The 12644-nt window shown below is 40.7% G+C and overlaps 1 protein-coding gene across 2 annotated transcripts in view; it reads left to right on the top strand.

Moving 5' to 3' along the window:
* The window catches only part of gabbr1b (gamma-aminobutyric acid (GABA) B receptor, 1b), a 120520-nt gene that overhangs the window by 63736 nt on the left and 44140 nt on the right, over positions 1–12644 (top strand). Inside the window, exons 10-14 of one of the 2 annotated variants that reach the window (XM_084919189.1) lie at positions 4834–4984; positions 5584–5716; positions 9523–9639; positions 11834–11944; positions 12364–12457. In XM_084919189.1, coding sequence (XP_084775315.1) covers positions 4834–4984; positions 5584–5716; positions 9523–9639; positions 11834–11944; positions 12364–12457 — 606 coding nt within the window. The remainder of the gene's footprint in view (positions 1–4833; positions 4985–5583; positions 5717–9522; positions 9640–11833; positions 11945–12363; positions 12458–12644) is intronic. The other variant, XM_084919190.1, reaches the window with a different exon arrangement.

Below are 12644 nucleotides of genomic sequence, written 5' to 3'. Positions count from 1 at the left end.
ACCACTAAAACTGACAGCTGAAATGGAGGTGACAGCACATGCCCAGTTATGTGCACTAACACCAAAGGGGGATGCAGTTTGCTATTGCCATACAAAAAGGAAGAGCATGCACATTGCATTCATGAGGGAGATGGAAGTTACACCTCTAATGTTGTTTTGAACACAGATATGTTTCACCTACCTACTTTCTTTGTCATCTCTTGAGATCGTTTTCTTCCAAACAAGGTGAATTATAATGGGGGCTAATTTGCTATCAGCCATTATGGCAACGGATACCGGTGTTGCCTTCTGGTAATGTGACATAAACGGTAGTAACCAGACCGAAAAGCAGCGAACATTTCGGTGTTTTATTTCGGTGCTTTTTTCCCTGAGAGGCATACACTTTGGATTCTAGCCAATCATTTTACCTTTCTGAGGATAGTAGGCGGGCCCAGGTACATACGTTCTTTTAGAGCAGAGCTACAGAATAAAAAGTCTGGCTGTACTTCACAGCAAAAGATGCAAACTCAGCAGCCTGCAACAAGTGCTTTAAGGTGATACTGTGCAAAGGAGGTAACACCTCGAATCTGATTAAACACCTGGCGACGCATAGCGTTTTTTTAAAAGCCGAGAAATGCACAGTATTTGATAGCTTGCTGCGAGACCTCACAACGTACACATCTACTGCGTGTGTTGCCTGTTATCGGACCCGGAGTTAGCAACATCCCCCAAAAACCCGAAGAGTAGTCCTGGCCCCTAGCCCTGCCAGTGTAGCAGAAATGATGACGGGTGATGATGGCAGCAGCAGCCGTTCTTCTCTGCGTGAGTAGCTTAATGTTGTCCGTGTGTAATTTACGTTGGGTAGGCTAACAACGTTATTACATTAATGCACGTAAGGTGAACTAGCAAACATCATCATAGCTACGTGCGGCTCTCTTCTTGTTTGATGGCAGATACTCCCTTCACCCTGGCCAAAAAGGCTAAAATGACCAAAGAAAAAGTGGGAAACAGCTAAACATGAGAGGTTTTTAGACAAAATTGGTGTTTTTTCCATTGATTAAGCACTGCTTCCAACCAAGAGTGATACCATATATGCTCTATAGCTGCAGAAAAGGCTAACATTGTTATCTTTTTACAAAAAAACAGCTAAACATGAGAGGTTTTTGGACAAAGTGTGTGTTCTCCACTCTTTAAGCACCGGTTCGAGCACCGTTTAAGCACCGGCACCGTTTCAAAAGTACCGGTTTGGTACTGGTATCGGATAAAACCTAAACGATACCCATCCCTAGTCATGAATAATAAATGTGCTCAGTGTCATTCTTAGCTCCTTAGGGTGTAAAGTGTAACTTTTAGACAACAAGGTCATCCAAGTGGCCTCTCTCTGGTATGACAAAGCTTCAAGGGAGGGCTTGTTGTATATGTTGTATTTTTGCAGTCATGCATATTCAAGTGAGGGACATCTGTAAGTTGCCAGATGCTTTCAGCAAGTGGACTTGTTACATAATGCAGTCATGATGGGCAGTCACCCTAAGGGACATGTCTAGTTGCTCTCCTTCCCTTGCTGTCCGTCCTGCCCTTATAATTGGTTGGTGCCAAAGGTAGCTGTGGTGGTGACATGACAGAATTAGGCCTCCTTACTGTGAGTTTGTTGTAGATTGGTTCTTACGTGTCTTTGTGTTCCAGCAATGGGTATTGTACAAGACATATAGGTTTTCCCCCTTGTTCCTCATGTTTGTCTCTTTCTTCTGCAAATTCTTTCTTCATAATCCATCCTGATTCATTAGTTTCTTATCTATATAAATCTGTCTAACCTGTCATTTTTCTCTCTTCTCTCTCTCACTTTTATTTTCAAGTGTTTGTTCATCTCCATACTCTTCATTCTTTCAGTCTCTTTGACAATCACTGGCTTTCTCACATAATGTAATTGTAACCGTTATGGAGCCAATTGTCATGGTAACATACTATCCTGATTCTACCATCAAGGGGCAGGGAGAGGTCTTAATGTAGGAGAACACATTTCCCAAAGGACACTCAGTTATACACACACACAAACACACACAGGTAGATTATCTCCCTTCAGCAAACACACCCACTCACTTGCACAGTGCATAGTCTTTATGAGTTATGATTCTGGCTCCCTACAGTTTAGTCTTTTTACTGCAGAATGTGTATTTACAAGGCATTGCACAGAGGGTGAAAAATGCTTCCTAAAACATTAACACAAAAACAGAGCTAAAATGAAGCAGTGCTTACAATGTAAAATGCTAATGTGGCAGACAGTTTCTTAAAGTGTATACTCACTGGACAGCCAAGTCTTTTTAACACACACACACACACACACACAGTAGCCATATTTGAATACAGTGTCAGCAAGCGACATCTCCGTTTTGACTAATTGCATTTTACTTATGTGACGAGAGATCGGCCCCATGCAAATATCACCAAAGGTGGAAGAGAAAAGATATTATAGGCGCTGATGTGAAATGTCTGTTTTAACTAAAAAAATATGAAAACAAAAAACGCAAAGGAAAGACACAACACCAGCAGCATCTTAATAAAATGTCATCCTCATCCTCCTCACCGCAAGCCTCATCTCGTGAACTCAAGTCAAAACTCGAACACACAGAAACACATAAACATACCTATTTATTCCTGATGATGTTGCAGTTATTTATTGTCACCAGAACAGACATGCTATGAGAGCTAGCATTACACCAGCTAATGTTAGGATTTTGTGTCCTAAAAATCACACTTTGTTAACAGTTTGATTGCATTCTTACATCATATCAGGGTGTATTCACTAAGTCTTAAGAAGCAAGTAAGTTATTACCACTCAATTACCAAAGTAAAAACCACTTAATATGCAAGTATTATCATGGTAGCAACAGTGGTTACAGTTGAATAATATTACACTTTTTCACACATTTTTTTATTGCCCAGCTTGAAGGCATATGTGGAAAGACCAGACCACACACACACAGTGTGCATGGAATGTCTCTTTATTCCCTTTTGCCACACAGCAGTGTATTTCCACAGGTTTGACACACATGCATGTCCCACTGCTGCTCTTCCCCAGCGTCAGGCACACGTCTGAAGCCTCCTTCCTCTCCACTCCAGCATCACTAAAACAGTAGAGAGCTTGTCAGCGCATCACCACAACCTGTCCACTCACCTGCCTGGCACCGCCTCTTGAGCTCACTCTTCCACCTGCAGCTGAACCAGGGACCACATCCTGGCCACAGTCCATAGTTCATATTCCTTGTCTGTACTGGCAGAGAAGAACTTGCCAACTTAGGGACAGAAAAAATGGTTCTTAAGTTAACCAGCTCAGAAACAAAGCTGACGCAGGCTCAGGCAGAAAAACTGTCTCTTGCTGAGGAGAGGATTGCTGACAATGAGAACCCCGTTTCCTCCTCGAAGAAGGAACTTGTGGAGCCGGTGCAGCAGGTGCTTCCAATGAGCAGTGTGGAATCATTGATCCAGACAAACTCAGCAGTGAAGTGACAATGCCATAGCTACAGTGATTGTGGTACAGGTGGGGCAGCAAATGGAGGACCATGATGTTTACAGGGACCCCCGAGAGCCAGGCGAGTTGTCCTCAGAGGTAACTGACGAGACACAGGAAGCAAAACTGAACATGATGCATGCAGGACAAGAGACTATTACAACAAAATAGGGACTAGAGAAACACACACTGAGACTCAGACTGACTATATACAGAGAACAAGGTAGAGAGCGAGGGACACAAAACGAGCATGAGGGACACAGGGAGAGAGAACGGGACAGACACAGAAACACAGACACACGGACACAGAAAGAGAGTGGGACAAACAGAACGTGGAACGGAACAAAACTCAAAGAACTAAGAACGAGCACCAGGGCTCTCAAAACTGAACATAAGAATCACATAATTCCCTAAAACATGAACAAGACCAAACAACGCAAAACACATAATACAAAATGCCCAAACAAACTCAAAACAATAGGTCAAAACTCAGGACTGTGACAATAACTACAATTAAAAATGTATATTTATATATATCTCTGGAGGTCTCCACTGGGTTGGTTAACTTTTCAGTTGCTGATAAGTCTACCTACGTCTGACAATTTCAATAAATCTGTTCCCAGTAGCAATTCCCTGGCTGCAGCTGATAGCAGGGGTACTCTGCTCCTGCCCTCTGCCTCTGAACCTTTGAAAGTCCTGAAAGCCAAAAAAACCCTTCATGCTAAATATTAGGTCCGAGTCAAACAAAACCTTCCAACAATGCTTTATCATTGCCAGTTGTCATTTAAAACCAGCCTATTCTTGTGACTTGTAGCCATAGGGTGCAAACAGTCCTTATTTGCAGTTGTTATATTTTTGAATAACATTCTACTATACTAACTAGTAACATGTGAAAAAACTATTCTGTTTTGGAGGGGTTGTCTTGTTATTACCTTTCCAGTACATCTGTTGTTACTGTGATTTGGACCAAATCAGGTGAATTGGATTCACAATGTTGCTTTGCAAATCTGGGAAATGACTCATGAACAACGTGGAAATCAGTTAATAAAAAAAATAATCCAGACATTTAGTCCAGAGCTGCATTTCTGTACCTATTAGTGCTGGTTGCAATGTGAATGGTAAATTAACCTTGCCAATGGGGCCACATATTATGTGACTGTGTGTGACTCACTACTAACATTAATGGCTCTTGGAGGATGGGCTTTGCCAGACACTAAACTGACAGGAGACCAAACACTGGCATGCATTTAGTGTTTCTGCTCTGCTAATTAGTTTCCCCTTGATGCCTCTTGCTCATGTCCTTTGTTGCCTAAAGTGTTCTTAACCTTCATGTTTTGTGTGTCTGTTAGGCTCTGGACCTCCTGCAGACCAGACAGTGGTCATTGAAGAGTTTCGCTACCTGTCTCAGAAGCTCTTTGTGTCTGTGTCTGTCTTTGCTGGGTTGGGAATCCTTCTGGGAATTGTCTGCCTCACTTTCAATATTTACAACAGCAACGTCAGGTACAAAAGCTCAACTCTACTTTCACTTTGTACTAATTATATAAACAATAGAGCAAATACATTTTTTGTTATGCAAGAGGCGAGATACTACCCACGCAAGAGCTATGCAGAAATGGTGATACTGAGGAAGAACCAAAACATTTAGAAAGCTTTTTGAGTCATTTGAAATAAGTAAACAAGGACTGACTGAGAGTTACTTTGTTTTAATGTTGGCTTTTGAGCTGGAGTAAAAATAAATCAGCTAAATCTTTTGTTAATATTCTATGATATGACACAAATAATATTCTATAAGTACTCTATAAGTAGTCATAGAAAGGGTAACATCATTGGAGACAGTGTGCATTGTGTTGTAAAGAATCCTTTTCGCTGTCTGTGTCAGCATTTAGTTCAAACCTTTATGAGGTTTTGTTACTGCTCAAAGCACCAGAGGGTTCACTTTTTATTGACTATGAGTATTCTAGTGGAATACATCACAAATTCCACTGAAGGCCATGCATTCTGTGGTTTGTGGTGAAATGCATTATAAAAGTAATCATCCCAATACATACACTATGTTTCTACTTGCTTCTTTAAAATAACTGTTGGTGCTGTTGCTCCAGGTACATTCAGAACTCTCAGCCCTACCTTAACAACATGACAGCAGTAGGCTGCATGATGTCTCTGGCTGCTGTCTTTCCTCTGGGTATTGATGGCCTTCATGTCCACAGGAAGCAGTTTCCTATCATCTGCCAGGTACACTTTTAAAGTTGCATCTAACACAATGATTTAGCTAAAGACTTTTAACACTGATGATTAATTTCCTAGTGCTAATTAGAATTATCGTTCTTTACTGAACGGCAACCAGTTCTTAGTACTGAGCAAGTGTGAAACTTGCAACTTTGGTTGAACAGTGACACAACTGGGACTTCTGTGGAGGTGGAGGATTAGCTGAGGCAGTTTTGCAGTAACAGTTTAACAGTCTTACTTGGGGGTGAAAGACTGAGTGTCAAGATGGCTCTTTATGACAGGCAGGTTTCTAGTAATTTGAGTAGTGCAGCAGTGGAGAGTGTGCAGGCGGTTTAGCTTCAGTTAAGTCCTTCTCTTTACGGTCACAAAATTCAGAAAATGAGTGGCAGGTGGATAACACAGGACAGCAGGAGTGGAGCAGAGCAGGTTAGCATGGTAAGGCATAGGCTGACAATCAGAAGTAGGGCTGGGCGATATGGCCTAAAATCCATATCACGGTATAATTTGAAGCATGTGCGGTAACGATATATATCGCGATATATTCTTTTCTTCTGTATAACGTATTTTCAACACTATAAGGCACACTTAAAATCCTTTAATTTTCTCAAAACTCGAGAGTGTGCCTTATGTATGAATTTTGGTTGTGCTTACTGACCTCGAACCGATTTGGGCTGCAGAAATCTGTTAAAAAATGTTTTAATACAACTTTGGTAAGCCGCACGGCTTGATGGATTGTCAGAGCATTACGGCTGCCGTAGTGAGGAGCTTCGCGGAGTAATCTGAGTCCAAAACTCCGTCCGCTTCAGGTCCCAAAGTCAAACGAACACTGAGAGTTAAAAACGGAGTTAGAAGTTAACAGGAAGTTAGCTCGCTAGTTTCCACCGAAACATGACATACCATGTTCTGACTGAGAGATTTTTGAAACTAATTAAAAAGTACAGCTCTGCTACCACTTCCAATATAAATGAAGACAGAAAACTAAACAGCAGTGGCGTTTGCAGGGTTACTGAAGTTCGACTACCTGGTATATAATGTTGTGCTATGTGATTGCTAGCGACACAGCTATGTTAGCATAACATTAGCACAGTGAAACTGGAGGAGGAACGCCAACTTTTTTTCCACTCGATAAAAGTTAACGTGAGGGATTCTGGTGGTCAGGGACAAATGCAATCGCATAGCAGGATGCTGTACATGGGCCAAACTTCAGTCAGGAGAACAACTGAGATTATTCATCCACAATACGAGGTTAGTTATTAATATACTGCAACAACATGGGAATAGAGCAGCTGCGAGAGAATTCAACATTAATGAATCAATGTTACGGAAGTGGAGGAAGCGCAGTTTTTGGCTTTCCCCATATTTCAAAAGTGCTTCATCTCTTTGCTATGACTGTCGACCGGCATAATTTGCAGATGATAATGGTTGTAACCGCTGCGATGCTTTCGACCAAACAGGCGCAGCTTGATGACATCATCAATCTGTTGCCCTCAGGTGAATGTATGGCTATTCACCCTATGCAGCGAGCTTAACATAAGAGGAGATGGTTCCAGGAACGACAGGACACATCGCTTTGTCTTTGTGTCTTTAACTGAAGACCGTTTTTTCCTCTTTTAATTTGTAAGACTGTGAACATACAGTAAAATAATACGTAAGCATCAGTATCAACATATTTTGTAAACAAAACAGAAGTTAGCAACATAGCTTTCCTTATGCTTTACATTCACCATAAACATCTTTCCTTATACGTTCAAATAACCTTTTAAGTAACATGAAAGTAACAAATCTTACAGAAAATGAAGCTAGACATTGCTTACTTACAGATTATGGCTCAACAAACTCCCCAACTATGTACACTGGGCTTAATGTTTTGCAGCTTGTTTTCTGCTCCATGCATTTTCTCCCACTGCCTGCGTGAACTTTGCCTGCTGCTTACAACACATCACCAAAGGGGGCAGTGTAGTGCACACCAAATAACCAAAGAAGAAGCCACAAACTGAAGGGGTAATACTGCCCACTATTGGGAAACCTGAGAAATGTGCCAGCCAAAGAAAACCAACAAAGCAACAACCGAGGGGCAGAATAATCAACATGCGCTATCGCGGTAGAGCGGTATAGTCAAAATCTCTATCGTTGGCCAAATTTATATCGTTTCTATCGTATATCGTTTATATCGCCCACCCCTAATCAAAAGGCAGACAGAGTAACAGTAAGTTTGTCAATGGGAAACTGAAGCAGAAGTAGCTAGGAGAGACACAACTATGATGGCTAAGACAATATGGTGGTGCCCTACTGTACCATCCAGGGCTTGATGAGGTTATTCAGAGCAGGTGGGAGGACAACTCAAGCAGAAGGACTCGGCCAATAGGTTGACCCTAGGAACCCAGAACTCCACCTGAAAAGTGAAAGATTCTCATAAGAAGTGAGAGAGGAACAGAAAAAAAATAGCATACCCAGATCATGACACCAGTTAGACTTGGAAGTAGAGCAGGGCGATATGACCAAAAATATTTATCACGATATACATTTGAAAATTTGCGATAACGATATAACTGACGATATAATTGACACTAGACAAAATACTTTACAACTCCACAACTTTATTAGTGCAAAAAACCCCATCAATGTATTTTCACTTAAACAAGCAGCTGTTTTTTATGTGCATTAAAGTTATATAAAAATGTAACAGTGCAAATTCCTTGCTGACAGTTTAACCAAAAGGCATTTCCAGTGGAAACTGGCCGACATATCCTCAGCATAACCATGTGTAATATCCACAAAACTTAAAAAGAGGCTATACACACACAATACGGTAACATTATGTTGAAGCACAGTACGTATCACTCTGCGAGGCTCCTGCCTACGATAGCCGTAATGCTCCGACAATCCATCAAGCGGTGCGGCTTCGTAGCTTAGCAAAGTCGTACTAAAACATTTGACAGATTTTCGAGTGCTGTATACCACATAAAATCATTTCAAGGTCAGTAAACACAACCAGAATTTACACATAAGGCACACGGGATTATAAGGGGCACTGTCGATTTTCAGTGTGCCGTATTTTCCAAACAACACGGTAATAACGACGGCCCACTAGCATGCTCTACCAAAAATAGTGCTTTGTTGCGTATCTGACGGACAAAAGCTAAACCAGTTCCACACCACTGAAGTTGCAGCATTTTTACAAACCAATTCTGGTTCATCCGTTTCATTTAACGATCCACTTTCACTCTCCTCATTCTGCGTCGCCAACATGAGCGTATGTAAACAAAGGCACTGCACATGCGCGTTTTACCCATATTCTATTGCGATATTTCATTTTCCTATCGTTGCCCAAAATTACACCGGTATTACTGTGAACGGTATGATATAGCCCAGCCCTACTTGGAAGTATTGTTGTATAAATGAATTGGCCCTGACAAATTCTGTATCAACGGGACAAAAAGATAAAGCAACTAATTGTTCTGTATTTTGAAGTCTTCAAACTATTTCAGATTTCTTTAAGTGGAATGAAAAACAGATATTATCCTATTGTAAAACATTGTTACTCCTTCCTCCCTGATGAGACTTTGACTTAAACTTTTACTCTTCCTTGTGATGTCAGTTGTTTGACTTATTCTGCCCATAGCAGACAGGCCATCACTGCTCTGTTACAGGGGGTTGTGTACAGGATTGACAGCCTCACAGAGGGTTTTTGTCATTTCAAACTCAAACAGGGCTTAATGATGAAGAATGACTGAAGAGCTTATTTGATTCATCTACTTGATATATTAATCAATGTAATCTTAAAACCTTTCATGTCTCTTCTTCTCCACTAGTTTCGCCTGTGGCTGCTTGGCCTGGGTTTCAGTCTTGCATATGGCAGCATGTTCACCAAGATCTGGTGGGTTCACACTGTCTTCACAAAGAAGGATGAAAAGAAGGACAAGAAGAAGGTAAATGTGACAGGGAGTTGAAACTTTACATTTGACAGCTCTTTGAATTTGAATTATGGGACTTTATGCAGTTTGTTGAAAAACTAAATACACTTGTACAATACTAAGAGCATTCCAGTGTTCTACTGTAAAGTCAAATGGGAAGCTGCCTGTTGACCACTAATCTTGGCTGTAACCGCACAATAGGCACAATATTTACTCATTTGCGCATGGAAACATTCAGGGTAAAACTGTCAGACTCATAATACATGAACACCACCTAAATTTGTTCTTAACCACCATATGTCTTTTTAGTTAATCAGATTCATTGCAAGTCCACAAGCACATGTTCCCTGCCTGCAATCGTTATATTGTCTGCATACCGTCACACCACTTCTCTAAATCTCTGGAAACATATTTGTCTCCAGTTTAAGCTGAGAAAGTGGAAAAGTCTGCATCACCAAGGCAAAAAAGCAAAGCGATTCTGACTGCAGGAATTGAAATAATAGTGTGGAAGAAGTAAGCTAGCAATGTTTCCATGGGAGTAATTACCATTAACATTACCATTACCCCCCCCCCCCCCCCCCCCCCCCCCCAATAAAAGCTGAAATAACAAGTGTGTTTAATATTATATTGCTGCTCAGTTGTTAAAAAAGAGAAAATATTGTGTGTTATTTAAAAGTGTCATTGTATAAATACTGTGACTATAGTAGAAACAGAGATTAGGGAAAGAATTCTGGGCTTGTTTTTTGTCCCATTAATAGTGTACAGACCCCTGAAATCCCAGTATGGATGTAGTTGCAGACAAAGTAAAGTTTAACTAGTTAAACTTAGAAATAGGAAGAAGAAACCCTAAACATAACTTACACATAGTAGACATAAAGAACAAGATTTATTCTTCAGTTAATTTAAAATATATATATTAATACCATCCTTTTCTTGACCTTTTCATAAAATGAAACTTCAATATTTTCTAATGAAAATGTCACAATGGACCGAACAGACTCAGGCGCAGACACAGCTCTGAAAACAAGAGTTCAGGAGTTTATTTACAATTTTCACCCAGGTTCAGAATATATACAAGGTGTGGGATGGGATGGAGGGTCCAAGGCTCCGAGGGATGAGGGAAAGGGAATCCACACACATCTCCTTCAGCAATCTCATGTCCACACTTCCTCCGCTCACACACACTCCTCTTCTGCCACTCACACTTTCGCCTCTTACGCTCCAGCTCACACTGGTTCACAAACTGGTCCTGGTCCGTTTTCTATATACAGAAACGAGTATTAATACGAGCCAGAAATACACAGCGAGCAAAAATTAGATTAAGATGGGGCTGCACAAACTCAGGTTGTTCAACAGCTCTGCTATGAGACGCTCACGGCCTCAAATAGTGGCCGAGGAGACAGGACTAACAAGCAGCAGGAAGTGGCAATCAGAGCAGGTGTGTGGGCCAAAGGCGGGAGCCCAATAATGAGCTCCGCCCAGGCAGGCAGGAGACAGCGAGGAGAAGAGAACCCAATAAGCATGACCTGCCAAATGCATCCACGATTCTGTTTGTTTGATTGTTTTTGTTTTGTTTTTTGTTGTTTTTAAAATGGTCTGTCTCATAGCATCACATTTATATGAGAGAAAATCACATCCAAGACTAAGGTTAGGTTGAGCAATCTTGGTTTATTCAAAGAACAGTTAATTTGGTTACAGGACACAAACTCTGGGACAGACACTTACTACCACAATCCGTTTCCATTGAACGGATTTAGGGATGGTTTAATGGTGTGGTGCATTCAATTTCCTGGAGAGTTAATCTGAGAAGTTAGCTGCACTATGCTCTACGCTGGAAGGCCACTGGCAATTGCCTTCTAATAAACAAACATGCTTGTATTAGATTCTGTAGAAATAGTCTATTTTAAGTTAATAGAAAGTGTAAATAATATTTCAAGTAGTGGCAGCTCAACAGCTCTAAATGTAAAACACAGAAAAAGAGTATCATCAGTATGGTCCCTTTGTCTCTTCTCCTGCCATGACCAAGTGCTTAGAGGGTAGATTGAATTGGCCTCAGTTAATGATGGATTATTGTTTTCACATCCAGTTTGGTCTAGTCTACTTATGGCTTCATAAATCCCTCTCTCACAAAATCAAAAAGAGAGGATTTATGTGTTTTTCTGATCCCTCATCGTCCTGCTTTAGTGATCACCACTACCCTCTTTCCCAGCAGCACCTGGAACCATGGAAACTCTATGCGACTGTTGGCGTTCTGCTTGGAATCGACATCCTGTCCCTCATGATCTGGCAGATTGTTGATCCTTTGCACATCACAGTGGAGGTATGAGCATTTTCATTTTTGGTTTAGTTGTAACAGTTTTTTGTGAGTACCCATGTAGATAACTTTGCTTTAGTTGTAAACGTTTGTTTTCTTTGTTTTCATAAGACTCGTACATCTTTTCTTTCCTTGCAAATTTGTTTTATACAACATAGTGCTATCTTGATTGAGACCAATGGTAATGTTTCAAATTGTCATGCACTAAAAAGGGAGCACTTTAATGAGTAAATCTTCATGAGCCATGTAAATCTTGTGAGACAAACATTCATTAACTAAAACAAACATTTATTTCCAGTCAAACATTTAGGCTTATAGAACATTACACAATCCTAGGCTGTTGAATTTGTAGCTGGTGAGGTTCTTGACCTGTGTGTTTATTGTGTTTACCTGTTTTTCTTTTTCTTGTTTTTTTATTGGAGCAGAAATTTACCAGAGAAGCTCCCAAAGGGGATCTTGATGTTTTGATCCAGCCCTTACTGGAGCACTGCAACTCAGAAAAGATGAACACCTGGCTTGGTGAGCAGAACACTAGCTCAACGTGCCTTCACTATTTCTCTCAAATTTTCTTTTTATCAAAATTGTTGCTTGCACTTGCAGTGCATTTCAACCAAGTTAAAAGACAGTCAGAACTGCAGTCCTTATAGTAAAACTGACCCATATACTGGATCTGTTTCATATATTACCTATTCCAAAACAGCAAATA

Source organism: Perissodus microlepis, chromosome 22 (genome assembly GCF_051167445.1).
Source record: "Perissodus microlepis isolate ML-2025 ecotype Zambia chromosome 22, ASM5116744v1, whole genome shotgun sequence".
Classification (NCBI taxonomy): Eukaryota; Metazoa; Chordata; class Actinopteri; order Cichliformes; family Cichlidae; genus Perissodus; species Perissodus microlepis.
The sequence above is the reverse complement of the archived record's forward strand: the minus strand, read 5'-3'. Positions and strand labels throughout refer to the sequence as shown.